The sequence below is a fragment of the Neltuma alba genome, unplaced genomic scaffold (assembly GCF_004799145.2).
Source record: "Neltuma alba isolate B1F8T4 unplaced genomic scaffold, ASM479914v2 tig00006538_pilon, whole genome shotgun sequence".
NCBI lineage: Eukaryota > Viridiplantae > Streptophyta > Magnoliopsida > Fabales > Fabaceae > Neltuma > Neltuma alba.
In genome coordinates, this window is record NW_021634492.1 from 98,082 (window position 1) to 113,175 (window position 15,094).

Sequence of the window (15,094 nt, forward strand, 5' to 3'; positions counted from 1 at the left end):
TCTCAACCATAATCAAATAGAAGAGGGAGAGTGGATATTAAAAAAGATAATTATGGTGTTTTTGGAAAAACATGTCATATTTCTTATAATTAACTAATTTACCTAACTTTCTTAATCTAATTAAATTAGTTAAATAGATTTTATATTAAGGATCGGAGGAGTATTATCATAATTATTTGCAGAAAAATTATTAACAATATACATAGAAAAAAATTGCTCATAGATATTTGTTTGGAAAATTAATTGTTCATTGGCATCTGAAATATGGAAAAGGCCTGATTTTACGAAAACATATAACACTGAATTGAGGTATTATTAGGCAACTAATTCTCTAAATAGACATCTATGGGCAATTTTCCCTAAACTAAACTTAATTCAATTTAATATATAAAAATAAATTTATTTGTTGTTATAGATTGTTATTACTTATTCTATATTCATTTAGACAAGTACTGTTTCAATGAATAATGCCTTGCCAGGCAAGAGTGGTTTTTCTGTTTCCTAAAAATTTAATAATAAGTCAATTAAGATCGATGATCTATAATGTTTAAAAGTGTCAAGTATAACATAGATATTCTATTACATAATTTATACTATTGTAAATTAGTTACATTTTCTATTATGTAAATACTCATAGACCCATCTGTATATATATATATCCCTTTTATCAATAATAAAGAGCAAGTCATTTTTCCAGAGTTCAATTTCATGGTATCCTGAGCCAGTACCAAGCCTGTTTTTGTCTTTTCTGATTACACTTTTCTCTTTCTGTTCTTTCTCGGGTTCTCCGCTTCTTGACTTTTCCGCCATCGTTCTTCCCAAGCTCCGTTCATGGCGTCCGACTCTGATTCTTCCTCTGACTCGTCAAGCCCCTTCTACATTCACCTGAATGAAAATTCAGCTCTCATTCTCGTCTCTCCTCCACTTGATGCTCGAATTATCACAGATGGGCCCGTGTCATGAAAATGGCTTTACTATCAAAGAATAAGTTGAAATTTGTTGACGGATCGATTACTCATCCCATGGCATTTGGTAAACTCTTTCCGGCATGGGAACACTGCAACAACCTTGTTCAAGGGTGGCTAACAAAGTCCCTTTCTCCCACGATTGCTAGGAGCACTCTTTGGTTTGACACAGCTGCTGAGATCTAGACTGATTTGAAGTCTGGATACTCTTAATCCAACATTTTCCAAGTTGCAGAGCTTTAGGAAGAAATTTTCAATCTCAAACAAGGCAACCTTACCGTAAGTGAATACTATACTTGCCTAAAAACTCTCCGGGATGAATTATCTAATATTTGGCTGATTGAGTCCTACACTTGTGGCTCAGGCAACAATGCTAAAACTCACCGGGACCAGGATTATATAATCTGATTTTTAAAAGGACTCAATGAGCAATACAGTAGCGTCAAATCACAGATTTTGCTTCTCGATCCACTTCCCCCCATCAATTGAGTATTCTCCTTAGTTCTTTAGCAAGAACGAGAAATTCCCTCTGTATTGATTCTTGTTGACTCAAAGATTTTGCTAGCCAAAGCTCCACACCGACTTCCAATTAAGTCTACTAGTGGATCTTCAAAAAAGTGCTCCTTTTGTAGGAAACCAAGACATATAGAAGAGACATGTTATAGGAAACATGGTTTTCCTCTAGGCTTCAAGTTCTGATCTAGTTCTCCTGCTAAGGTAAATAATTTTTCATCTCAAGATTCTGGTAGTGTTCAAGATATTCATACTGCTAAGCTTCCCTTGGTCCTTACTCCTTCTACTGCTTCTGTTTTACTGCAATTGTCTTCAGACCAATATCAACGTCTTCTTGCTCTGCTTGCTTTGCCCTAGACTCCTTCTGTCAACCATCTTTCTGCCTCTTCTCTTCCTCCAACCATAGGTAAATGCAATTCTTTTTCATCTACATCTATAGTTACTTGGATCATTGATTCAGGTGCAACTGATCATGTTTGCTATTCATTAGAGATGTCTGCTTCTTATAGTTCCATCTCCTGTTCAAGTTAGTTTACCGACTGGTTCCTACGCAACTTTTGCCATTTCTAGCACTGTTCCCATATCTTCTTCTATGGTTTTACATAATGTTCTTTTTCTCCCTAATTTTTCCTTTTAACATACTCTCTGTTTCTCGATTGACTGTTGTCATTAACTGTTTCTTCCTCTTTTCATCTTCTTGGTGTTAGATAATCTTACTCAATCCTTTTCTGATGATTGGTTCAGCTAAACATTTTGAAGGGCTATATTTGCTCCATGCAGACATGTCTCGCTCTCGTACTCACTCTCAGATTTCTACGACCACTACTTCTTCCACCTCAGCTAATACTCTTTAGCATTTACGTTTGGGACATCTTTCTCATTATGCTCTTTCTATATTGTACAAATAGTACAATGATATTTCTTGTATTTCCCATCCCCTTATCTATGACACTTGTTATTTTGCAACGCAAAAACGTCTATCCTTCCCTGTAAGCACGAGCTCCACTAATAAAATTTTTGATTTAGTTCATGTTAATATTTGGGGTCCATTTTTTGCTCCTTCGACTAAAGGTTATAAATACTTTCTTATCATTGTTGATTATTTCTCTAGGTATACATGGTTATTTTTAATGAAAACAAAATCTGAGACTCATAATCATCTCATTAGTTTCTTTGCGCTAGTTCAAAATCAATTTTCCCCCTCCATTAAAATCATTCGTTCTGATAATGGTGCTGAATTTTGGATGATTGACTTTTATCAATCAAAAGGTTTTATTCATCAAACCTCCTGTGTTAACACACCCCAACAAAATGTTATTGTTGAAAGAAAACACCAATCCATCTTAAATGTTGCTAGAGCTTTAGTTTTTCAATCTAGTATTCCTTTGCCTTACTGGTCTTTTGCTGTCTTACATGCCACTTACCTCATTAATAGATTACCTTCTCCTATCCTCCAAAATCTCATGCCTTTTGACAAACTTTTTCATACACCACCTTCTTACTCTCATCTCAAAGTTTTTGGTTCTCTCTGTTTTGCTTCTACTTTAACTCATAACTGTTTAAAATTTGACCCTAAAGCAACGAAGTGTGTCTTTCTTGGTTTTCCATACACTTTCCAAGGATTTTATCTTACTTGATTTACAGACTAATCAAATTTTCCAATCCAGAGATGTTTTTCATGAGCTTGTGTTTCCTTTTAAAACTGATTCCACCCTATCTTCTCTTTCCCTACCTATATTACCCTATGTTCAACCTTCTTCATCTTTCCTAGATGATGATTCTATGTCTCCTTCTCTAGCTACTGCTAGTATATCTTCCTCTGAACCACTTTCACAGCCTACTTCACCTTCCCCTTCTTCCTTTTCACCAACCTTTTTCTCCAACTCCCTCTCCGGATCTTTCATCTCCTACTTCCCATCCAAGTTGCTGCTCCACTCATTCTCATCACCCACCTACATATTTGTATGATTACCATTGTGCCCTTATTTCTACCACTAATCAGTCATCAGGAATTGCACACATTTGTTACTCTTTATCTTTTGTTTTATCCTATTCCTCTCTTGTTCCTGTTTATAAACAGTTTGTCTTAGCTGTCTCCACCATACCTAATCCAAAAACCTATCACCAAGCAGAAAACTTTTCTTAGTGGCGGGATGTAATGAATACAGAAATCCAAGTACTTGAACAGAACCAAACTTGGGTTCTTACATCTTTACCACCCGACAAGAAATCAATTGGATGTAAATGGGTTTTCAAAACAAAATATAAAGCCAATGGTGATATAGAGAGATATAAGACTCGCCTTGTAGCAAAAGGCTATATACAAACTGAGAGTCTTGATTATTTTGATACTTTTTTCCCAATAGCAAAGATGACTACTTTGAGAATGCTACTGTCCATTACTGCTGCTAAGAAATGGTTTCTTTACCAACTCGATGTTAATAATGCCTTCCTCTATGGTGATCTACATGAGGAAGTGTATATGGATCTTCCATAGGGCTTTTCGGCTCCTAGACTTGACATGGTTTGCAAACTAGAAAAATCATTATATGGTCTCAAGCAAGCAAGCAGGCAGTAGTACTCCAAACTTTCTTCTACCCTATTGTCTTATGGACATCAACAATCTTCCTTTGATCATTCCCTGTTTTACAAAACTGCTACTAATTCTTCTTTTACAGTCATTCTCATATATGTTGATGATCTTATCTTAGCTGGCAATGATATGAATAAAATCAACTCTATTATGTTGAAGCTGGAACAGACTTTCACCATTAAATACCTTAGAGAACTTCAGTATTTCCTTGGTCTTGAGCTAGCACGTTCCAAAGAGGGTATTTTTCTTTCTCAAAGAAAGTTTTCCCTGGAACTTCTCCAATCTGGCCTCCAAACCCACTTCCATACCTATAGATCCTCATTTCAAGTTATCCAAAGACAAATGAATGCCATTAGAAAGTCCTCAACTATACAAGAAACTCATTGGGCGCTTGCAATACCTTACAACAACACGTCCATACCTTAGTTTTGTCACTTAACAGCTCAGCCAATACATGTCTGATCAAAGAGACACCCACCTTCAAGCTGCACATAGAGTCCTCTATTATATCAAGGCTTCTCCTGGTGCAAGATTTCCTTTCTTCAGCCTCTGATTTAAAACTCAAAGGCTTCAGTGATTCTGATTGGGCAAGTTGCATGGACTCTAGATGATCAGTAGCTGGTTTTGCCATATTTCTTGGCTCATCTCTTATCTCCTGGAAAGCCAAAAAGCAGGCCACGATGTCTCATTCTTCCTCTGAAGCAAAATATCGTGCTTTGGCCTCCACCACATGTGAAATCCAGTGGTTACTCTATCTTTTGAATGATTTTGATGTTGCTTATTTAGTTGCTGCCCTTTTATACTATGACAACTAGTCTGCTCTTCAAATTGCAGCTAATCCTACCTTCTATGAGCGAACAAAGCACATTGAACTTGACTGTCATCTAGTCAAGGAAAAACTACAAGCCAAAATCATTCACCTTCTACCAGTCAAGTTTATAGTGCTGGGATTTAAAAAATTTAATTTTAGATAAGCTAAACTGTAAATAAGCCAACCCTACTGAGTTGGATAATTCTTCTTGTTGCAAACCATAAAACATGCAAAGTGGTGTTAGTGGTATGAGATGGTTGTTATGCTTCATTATAGGTGATTTGGTGCCAGTGCTCTCACTCCCATTATATAAACTTTCTTCCCTGCACATTATCAAAAAACAAAAAACAAAATACAGCCCACTGTCTGCCACCTTCCTACAAGTTCTGTGCCTTTTATATGTGATCATTGGTATCTTATCAACTTATAACTGTTAGTAACACTGTTAGTTCGTCACTTAGCACTAGAATACCAGTTGACCTTTCGCCATGCACCATGCTAATAATATCTTGAGCAGTTTATCTAATATGTTCCCTTTGATTTTTCCTCTCCCTCAGTGGGTTGTTAGAATTTTCGTTTTCGTGACACTTCAGATATAGTTTTCTAGGTAGTTGTCTCTTTTGCAGTATACTGATAATTCCCAGAATTCTGATTAGTTTTGGTTATCTATAGAATATAAGAAGATGGCGGGGGCATTGAATCATGATTTTCTCCTTCCTGTTAGGATCCTGTATTGTGAGGAAAGAAGGGAGAATCGTGTGTGTGATAAATTAAGAGCATTATTCTCCTACAGTGATTTGTAATGCAGCATGAAGGGGCAAGGTTATAATTTGAAAGCATACTGATTTGTAATGATTTTTATGTAGTGATCATTATACTAATACTTCATAGGATTATGTCAGCCCGAGCAATTATTATGGAATTAGAGCCAAATATTATACAGGTTAACACGTGTTTTGGTAGAAAAGATTAAAGGGTAGGAATGTCCACATTCCACAAGATATATACTGGTCTTTTTTAATATTTTTCTAAAAATTAATGCATCATCTTTCATCTTATGAATTTGTATGGTCGATATGACCGGTAAATGGAGTTATTTATATATGTTCCTAGTCCTGTGGAGATTCCCCCCCCCCCCGGGGGGGGGGGGGGAAAAGCATCTGTCATTGGATACAAGCGCACTACAAGACCATGATATTTACTAAATTATTTTGTTTCCTTCATCTATTTGAGTCTATTATCTATGGCCATATGAGTATTTTTTATATTGCAGATATCTAAAATTACGGAAGAAGGCTGTACTGTTTTCCCACCGTTCTCACTGAAAACATACTGGGACTTCGCCGCATTCAGGAACCCAACGGCCGGTGCTCCAGGTTCATGGTAGTTGGGTTGTCATCCTTCATTACTTAAATAGATCTTTCCAACAAGTATTGTGTTACATTAAGTAGACATGAAATGACCAATCTGGAATATAATTGGATTGATGTGTTTGTGCTTTTACTTGAATTCATGTAGCTGTTGATTTCATCTTAAAAAAGGATATAACCCTAGCTAAACTAGCCAGAAGGATCAATACAAAAACCATGGCCGGAGTTTAATTATGGTTTACTGCTTAATTGTGGGTAATTTAGCCGTAGTTTCTTTATCTAAAGCATAATAAACGGTTTATTTACATTGCTAAGGTCGAGGTTGAGTTCGAGTTTGAGTGTGTGCCTTGAACCAGATCTTCGGGTAATCTATAAGCTCTTGGCCAGCTCCATCTCCAGCATGGATGCCTCCTAGCTCTGTGCTGGGGATTCTACTCAGTCCTCCACCAATATCTCCCTCCTTTACTTCTGTTCTTATGATAACACCTCTTATTGATCTGATCAAATTGCGGAAGCTCAGGTCTCTTCTAATTCCTTAGAAGCGTGAAAAAAGCCCTTTGCATCCAGGGCTCATCAAAGCCCTGAGTACTTACTCCCTTCTGTCTTGAATGTGGCAATTAAATAACTAAATCACATGCATTAAAAAAAGTAGTTTAGTTATATGTAAAAAAAAGTGTTGGTTACCTTAAAAGTATCTTTTTTAATCATGCATTTGGTGGTACTCGTTTAGTATGTTCAATTAATACTGAGAGTTCATGAAAAAATTATAAGTTGAGAGATAAAATGAATTAAAATTTTATATTTAATACTATTTCCAGTCTTAATTATAAGACTTTGTTTGTAGTCTACAAACAAGATTTTATAGTTAGGACGGATAATTAGGATGAGACGTAGTATCAAAATAAATTTTTTAACTAACTTAATATTTAACAGTGAAGGGAGGATTTGGTATTACTGTACGGGTGATATTCATACACTGTCAATTTTAAGATTGTCACGCCCAATAAGGTTTACTTTTTCCGCGCGCGCGCGCGTGTTTTTTTTTTTTTTTTTTATCGAATATGTTTTTAGCTTCATCCAATTGGCTGTCATTTTTAATTTTATTTACATCCTTGGTTTTTTTTCCTGTTTAATTTGCAACGTTCCCCAGTTAATAGACATTTGCAAATTGTTGTCAGACTTTTATATAACGTCTCTCAAGTGCACATCAGGTAAAATTTCGGCCTTAACTATTTTATAACGGCTAAATTAAAATACTAGTGAGAAATGAAAATTTGAAAATAGAATTTTTTTTTTTGAAAGATGAAAACAAACACTATTTTGTATTTAAAATATATTTATCAAAATTCATACAAGTGTGCGGAACATGTCTAGTAGTCTTGAAATGTATGATGGCCATTGCGGGGGTACAAATTCAAACAAAGATATTTGTAATATATATTTTTAATTCATAGGCCTCTCAATCAATAATTATTCCCAAATAAACCGTAAAATTTTTCTGAAAGAAATTAAGATATAAATTATCTCCAATTTAAAATTACACTCTCAACGAATACTTGAAAATAATAATTCTGAAAAATAAGTCATGTCTGGCACGGGCACAAATATTACATGGTAAAATATTATCTAGCGCACTAGTGTTATATTTCAGCGGCATTTGACACCTTCATTTTATCATGGTGCATTTAATACTCCTGATTTTATTATTTAGTTACATCTAACATTCTAATTTTATTTATGATTTAGGATGTTTGATGCACTATAAATAATATTAGTGTGATAAAAGTATTATAAAAAATGACATCAAAGTGTTAAATACATCATAAAAAAAGTTAGATGCATCTTGCTAGATGCAATTGGCAAATAAAATGATTCTTGCTTGTGCTAAATTTCAAGCCTTCTTCCCATGGTGTCCCAAAACAGGGAGGTAATGAGTAAAGTAAAAAAGGGAAAAAGAAGCATCTCAAAGGACAGAGAAAGCATAAGGCCAGCCAGCAATACCAAGAAAAGAATGGACATAACTCCATTAACAAGCAAAGCTTTTATAAAAAGCCTACATCTTTCCTAAACCCTCCCATGTGCCAAAAGTACATCCAACAACACAAAAGAGCACTCAAATCCCATCTCTTTTTTTTTTTTAATCTCTCTCTCTCTCTCTCTCAATTTTCACCTTCTTTTATCTTCCTTCTTATCTCTAGGTTCCTTCTTCCAGCTCTGCAAATCCTGCTCTCGCAGGTCATGATCTAACTTTGTATATTCAGCTAGCATGAGCTTTTTCATTAGATATATATATATATATAATGATTTTGAGAACTATCCATAAATATAATAACTTTATTATGCAAAGAAGGGTATGAGTTGAGAATTAGTACATAGCAAAGTGAGAGTATAAGAGAAAATGTGATATTATTTTTTATGATGAAAAGGAACAAAATTTAGGTTGTCAAAATTTTTCGCTGCATCCAACAATTTGGTACTAATTTCTATTATTAATTTGTGTATGTTTCCCATTATAAAATAAAAAATAAAAAGTGAAGATATTTAACTAAAAAGGTATTTAGTTACCATTAAAGGACATTTAGTCCTCATTTAAATTTTTTTTAATCCTAAAATGAGATTAATTTTCCTTTTTGGTGCTCAAATGTTATTCCTCATAATTTAATATCCCAAAATGGTCCTTCTAAATAGCTTAATTCCTATGAAATCCTTAGGAACTATTCTAGAAATAATTTTTTGTGGAATGACCTAAATGCCCTTAGTAAAATTAATTGGTGCTACCTTAATTATTGTCTCATCAGTTGCTAAGTTAAAATTGTTACTCATAAAACTCTTGTTGTCATTAGTATTCACCAAGAAATTTCATTGAAATAAGTTATCACTGCCTTAATCGTTGTTATCAGTGGTTCCTTGTTAAATTATTTTATCATTCCAAATTGAAGATATTTAGGTAATTTTACTGCAAAATTTAGTCTCATGCTAGTTCTTGAAGACTTACTGTAATAAGGCCATTTCGGGATCCTGAATTAGGATGAGTAAATTTGAAGGGATTCTGTGTCTTTCTCAGTGTCCCCCATAATTTTATATCCTTTAAAGTTTCATAAACAAAAAAAGTAAGCTTGTATGTGGATTTTCATATGATATGAAAAAGTTAACGGTTGTTTTAATCAACCTTTCGAAATGTGACAATAATTGAGAATGTACCCTATATTTTAATGAAGCTATCCACAATTTCTATTTAAGCACTATTCATAACAAAAACTTTCCTGGACTTGCAAAGTGGTGATGGGTTTCACAGGCGAATTGGTAAAGAGTGTTTTCTCCAGAAGCCGATCCACTCATCATCATGAAACCAAAGTGAGTCTTTCTCTCTCTTTTATGCATCAAACAGTTATATTTCCTCACAATTCTGACTCAAAAACTGAGTTCTTCCTAATGCTGATAGGCGAGAAGCAATAATAATGGTGTGGAGAAGAGGAGATGGGTGTCTGTAAAATCGTACTTGTGTGGTGATGAGCTCGATTCGGTGCTCGCCGAGGAGGATTCGGCGTCGGTTAAGAGCTCGGAGGAAACGGTTTCACAGCCTATACATGAGAAGGATTTGTCAGCAGGAAGAGAAGAGACTAAAAGTGAAGAAACTTGTGTGGAGAATAATGTGACTGAGAGTGAAAGGAAAAAACCCGACTCCAAATTGTTGAATGAAGAAGAAGCAGCTATTCTGATTCAGTCTGCATATAGAGCCTTTCTGGTTAGCAAACAACACTTAACAATAACATTACTTGACATATTCAAAAGATATGCTCAGAGTAAATGTGTGGAAATTGCTTGATAGAAAAGGAATTTTACTGCTTGGGCATGAAGAATTCATGTATTGCCCGATCCCCGATCACAAATATCGGAGTTAGATACTAATTTATAGAGATCAATAAAATTATTAAATTAGGTATTAGTAAAAAAAAAACAAATGGTTTTTTAAGGCATTTCCTTCGATCATTTGTACTGAAAATTATTTTTTATTTATGAAAAACTCATTTAATATATGCAATCAACAGGAAGAATTTAGAAAAAAAAATTATAGGTTTAGAAAATAAAGTATATTGAAATTTTATATTTATAATTAAAGCAAATTTTTCTACCATCTCTTATTTTAGGATCGAAGAGAGCAGTTGATTAACATTACTTGTATGTTTGTTGCATATTTCAGAGGAGGCGCCAAAATGAAGGAATGAGAGAGAAAAGTGAAGAGGAGGAAGAGGAGGAGATGATGAGTTTGGTGATAGGAAGTCCAAATGGGAAGTCAATGGGGACATCAATTGAAGTTCAAACTGGGAATTCCATTGAAGTTTATCCATTTGAAGCAGAAAAAGGAACTGTTTACCATAACAGATCTCAGCACAGATCCAGATCCCAAGTGTTAAAGCAAAAGGTACCATATAATATAATATAAAGCATTATTCCCAATTTCTTTTAAAAATAAAACTCTATTGCAGCTAAGCACGCACGTATACTAACATATGGAAGCACTCATTTTAACTTGTACGGTGTTGCAACATCTGGTTTTTTTTTTTTTTGGATCTCCAACGCTGTCTCTTTTGTAACTTTTGTTTTTTTGAGTAACTACATCCCATTATTTCCAAATAAATAAATAAAGCTTTGTCAGAGTATTGATTGTATCTGATACTCATATGCCATGTTAGGCAGCACTTAGGAAAAACTATGATAGTAATTTCATTTCTTAGTATAAAAACTAGTTATGAGTTAAATTTGATTTTAAATATAAGACTTAGATTAATTTTGTCTCCTAATGACAATGTTAGGCAGCATTTTATAATTTTTTTTCCTGAAATATTGGAATTGATTGTAGGTGTTCTCATTAAGAGATAATGACAATGTGCATGATAAAAGAGGATAGTATAGGAAAAACAACACACATTTATTATAAATAATCAACTCAAATAATTTTCTTAACCTTCTCAAATTTGTCATTTAATTCTTATATTAAGGATCAGAGGTAATATTTTGTACTAGTTGTTGTGAGGAGGAGAGGATAGAAAGTGTGACCAATGACATTTTCATAAATAAGTTGGGCGACAGTAGGCTATCCTGGTCTATCAGCAACTAGAGTAGAAAAAGTCGGTATAAAAAGTTTTATATACAGACTATATCCACACAAGTCATGGGATTAGCTTAGAATTTTTATTTTAACCACAATAAAAATGGGTTTTTGCACTTGGTATGTAAAGTCCAAAACGTTCAACAATGTGGGATTATCCCCTAGTTACAGAACCAAAATTGGGCCTTGGGCCTCTTACTCCACCCTCATCATGGAGAGCCTTGGGCCTGCTTCTTTAAGTCTCTGTCTTGCTGGCCTTGTGAATAATCATTGGGCCTATTTCTTGTATAGACTCGGCCCATAAATTGGTTGGGCTCATATCTCTTTCAGGAAGATTGGGATGACAGCACTGTGAGTAGCTATGTTTCAAAAATGAGGATGCAGAACAGAATGGAAGCAACAACCAGGAGAGAGAGAGCACTGGCCTATGCGTTCTCACAACAAGTACAACTTACACAATTTTATCCTGATATTATTCAACTCATTCAACTTCATTCTTAGAATTCTTTTTTGGTGGGTAAAATGTTAATTCTTAAATATTAGTGAGTTAATATATCAGAGTTTATATATGAAGATATTCTTTCCATTCTCAAATATAAGAGTTAGTTGAGAGATTTTATTTTGTATAAAATTTTAATCTATTTTGTCTCGTGAATTTATAGTTTTCCCTCCAAACTATTTCTCTTTGTAGCATAAAAGTATTTCTAGTGATTGATTGCATATATTAAAGAGGTTTACATCAAATGGGTAAATTCTAACTCAAATGATTAAACAAAGCATTTCAGGAAAATCAATACTCATTTTTTTACAAATAATTAATTTAATTAATTTTTATAATTTGTTATCTAGTTTTTACTTTTAGGATTGGAACAATAATAATAAAATTTTTATCTCACTAAATGAAATTGATTACATGAATCACACGGTACCATTATATTATGTTATATCAGCGACCAAATCTTTAGATAGAATGTTAATTAAAATTATCTCATTCAATAACTTCATTACATACTCTCCAGTTTTTCTCTGCTCCTTTTCGAAAGACTCAAAACTTTGTAACATAAAAGTGTTGGACTGAAATATCTTGTTTTCTGCAGCTGCGAATCTGTTCGAAGAGAAAATCAAACAAATATAACAGCAACGCAGAACCAAACATGAGTTGGAGTTGGCTTGAACGGTGGATGGCGACTCGCCTTCCAGACACTGCATCAGGTGATGAAAGCCGCCATGGCCTTAGTAGTAACCACCAGATATTTACAGTGAGGAAGAGGTTTTTAGATGTGGCCAGGGAAGAAAAAGAGAGCTGTGGGTCCAATGAAGTGCCTTTTCAATTTGATAACTACTCCATCAATTCCACATCTTCACAAGAAGTACTAAAAAAAGATCATGAACTCATTCTTCCACCAGCAACAAAAGAAAAGAACAACCATAAAGGCAGAAGAAGGACTGTGTCAAGGAGGAAAACCGTGCCAAGCTATCATCAATTCCCTGAAGAGCATTTCAAGGTATGAATCTAAGAGGAAATGACATTCTTAATTAATCCCTAAAAGAACAATTGATAATAACAGTGGAAAAATATCTGGTTGAACAATCAATTGTAAATATGACAGTCTCAAATAGTCTCAAAAGTCATTCCCAATGAGTTGCAACTGAGACTCATATTTGCAACCATCTGAATCATATTTACAACTCATCTATTAAGATGTGAATTTACCCTGAAAGTTTTTCCTTAGAAGTGATGTTGCTCCAAAAGTTTTTTTTTTCTTTGGGTTCAATGTTATTTGGAAGTTTCAAAATGTTGCCTCATCTCATTAAAAACCTAATGTTGACTACTAAAAAATTAACGTTTGATTGCTAATATTTTTAATAGTAATGAGGTAACATTGTTCTATTTTATCACTCTCGAGGCAACCTTGAACTCAAAAGCACTTTCAGGGTAACATTGCTCATGAATAAAAAATTTTAGGACAAGTTTGCACCTTAATCCTAAAACCTTCTAGTACCTAACTATTTGGGACCTCACGGTCATTCCTTCATAAATCTAATTTAATGCTGCTGTTAAGGAATTTCTATCAATTTTAAAATCGTCCTTTGCCACGTGGTCTGATCTGAACAATTTCAATAATTTGTAGCCTATCATTATTCACTTCAGCCAACTTCACATGTCCCCTGCTTCAGGGGAATTAATTAAATATCAATTTGTGCATGCCACATAAAAAGGGACATCTTTAAAAAAGTCCTCTTTCTAGGAGACCATCAAAAGTTTCTTCCTTGATGCATACAATTTCCAAGCTGGTGCAGGTAAGCAAAAGAGATGGTTCAAGCGGTGTCAGAAAAGATAACAGGCAATTGGGAAGCAGAAGAACAGAAATGAAATCAAACACTCCTAATTCGTCTTTTGTATTGAAATGAAGCTTGTGTTTATATAGATATATACATATATATAAATAATTGCCTTTCTCTTTCTAGATACGCTATTCCATGATCTTATGTGAGCAATCCCTTTTCAGCATAATAATATCAATTGTGGCAAGCATGGTACTGAAAGCAGAGCCCATGTTTCATTGACAAAGTTGAGGAAGTTGTTTGAGCATTCGTGATTCAATTGGAGTTAAAGCTAGAGTAAAACCGGTAATGATCAAAATAATATAATTTGATTAAATATATAAATATATTCATATTTAACCAAAATAATATTAAAATAAAAAGCCACTAATTTTCAAATGAATAGAACAAAAATATTAAAATAAAAATTATAACGAGTACACTTTTACAAGATAAAAGTAATATCATGTACTACTACAAAAGAGGTATTTTTCGTCTCTCATTTTCATCTGTTTTTTAAAACTGAGAAAAAAAAGCCACTATACTTACATGTTATGGTAGAATAGATGAATTTGTATATACATATTTGTCTGTTATGCTACACTGTAATAAACAAGTATGTAGATATCTACTCATTTGTTAAGCAAACAGATGAAAAAAATTTTACTTTAAATTTTGAATTTTTAGAATGCAGCACCATTTTTTCATCAGATCAAAGTGAGTCATAGCAGCAGTTTCTCTTTTTCTCATTTTCTTCTTCTGTGCAAGCTTTCTCTTCTCCCTCTTCCTCTCTTCTCATGCGATAACTAGTGTTATTCTATTTTCTCCTTCTTGGCTGACAATAGCTCCTCCTCCTCTTTCTCGGGGATGCAACAGCTTGATGACACAATGAATTCCATGACCAGCATCTCTTCTAAATGCCAAATAGCTCTTCCTCTTTTCTCTTGTGTGCTTGACAACACTCTTTCCTTCTTTTTTCACGGCTTTAGCTTTGCAAAAAGCAAAGTAAATTATGTGGTTTGGTGTTGAGTGTTTTGATTGTATGGGACTATTATATGGGTGTTGAAAGTGATTGTTTGGGTGTTTTGGGGTTGAAAATTTTCTATTTAAATTGATTGTTGGTGAATAATAGCTTTTGGAAAGCAATGATAGTGATTGGGAAAATATATTAAGATTAAGAGCATATTAAACTTGTTTAAATATTAATGCACATAAGGTGGTTGTAAAAATGTCCGGGAGAGAAAATTTGTTGGAATAAATTTTAAAAAGGTATAGGATTCTAAAAGTTAAAATATCTATTCAAATAAGTTAGGATGTCATTAGATTTTCTAATTTTAAATTTTCATACATTATATGACTGGGTTAAGGTGTTAAATTTTTTTCCTTAACTAAGCTAATTTAGATGTT

The 15,094-nt window shown here is 33.9% G+C and overlaps 1 protein-coding gene across 1 annotated transcript; it reads left to right on the plus strand.

The window, feature by feature from the left end:
- The first annotated feature begins 5,565 nt into the window (after positions 1-5,565).
- LOC114750591 (uncharacterized) lies at positions 5,566-13,819 on the plus strand. Its single transcript, XM_028939188.1, has 8 exons — positions 5,566-5,640; positions 6,156-6,258; positions 9,548-9,606; positions 9,695-9,997; positions 10,454-10,675; positions 11,693-11,806; positions 12,460-12,867; positions 13,664-13,819. The coding sequence occupies exons 1-8, from the start codon at positions 5,566-5,568 to the stop codon at positions 13,772-13,774; spliced, it is 1,395 nt and encodes a 464-aa protein (XP_028795021.1). The 3' UTR covers positions 13,775-13,819.
- Positions 13,820-15,094: the final 1,275 nt, after the last annotated feature.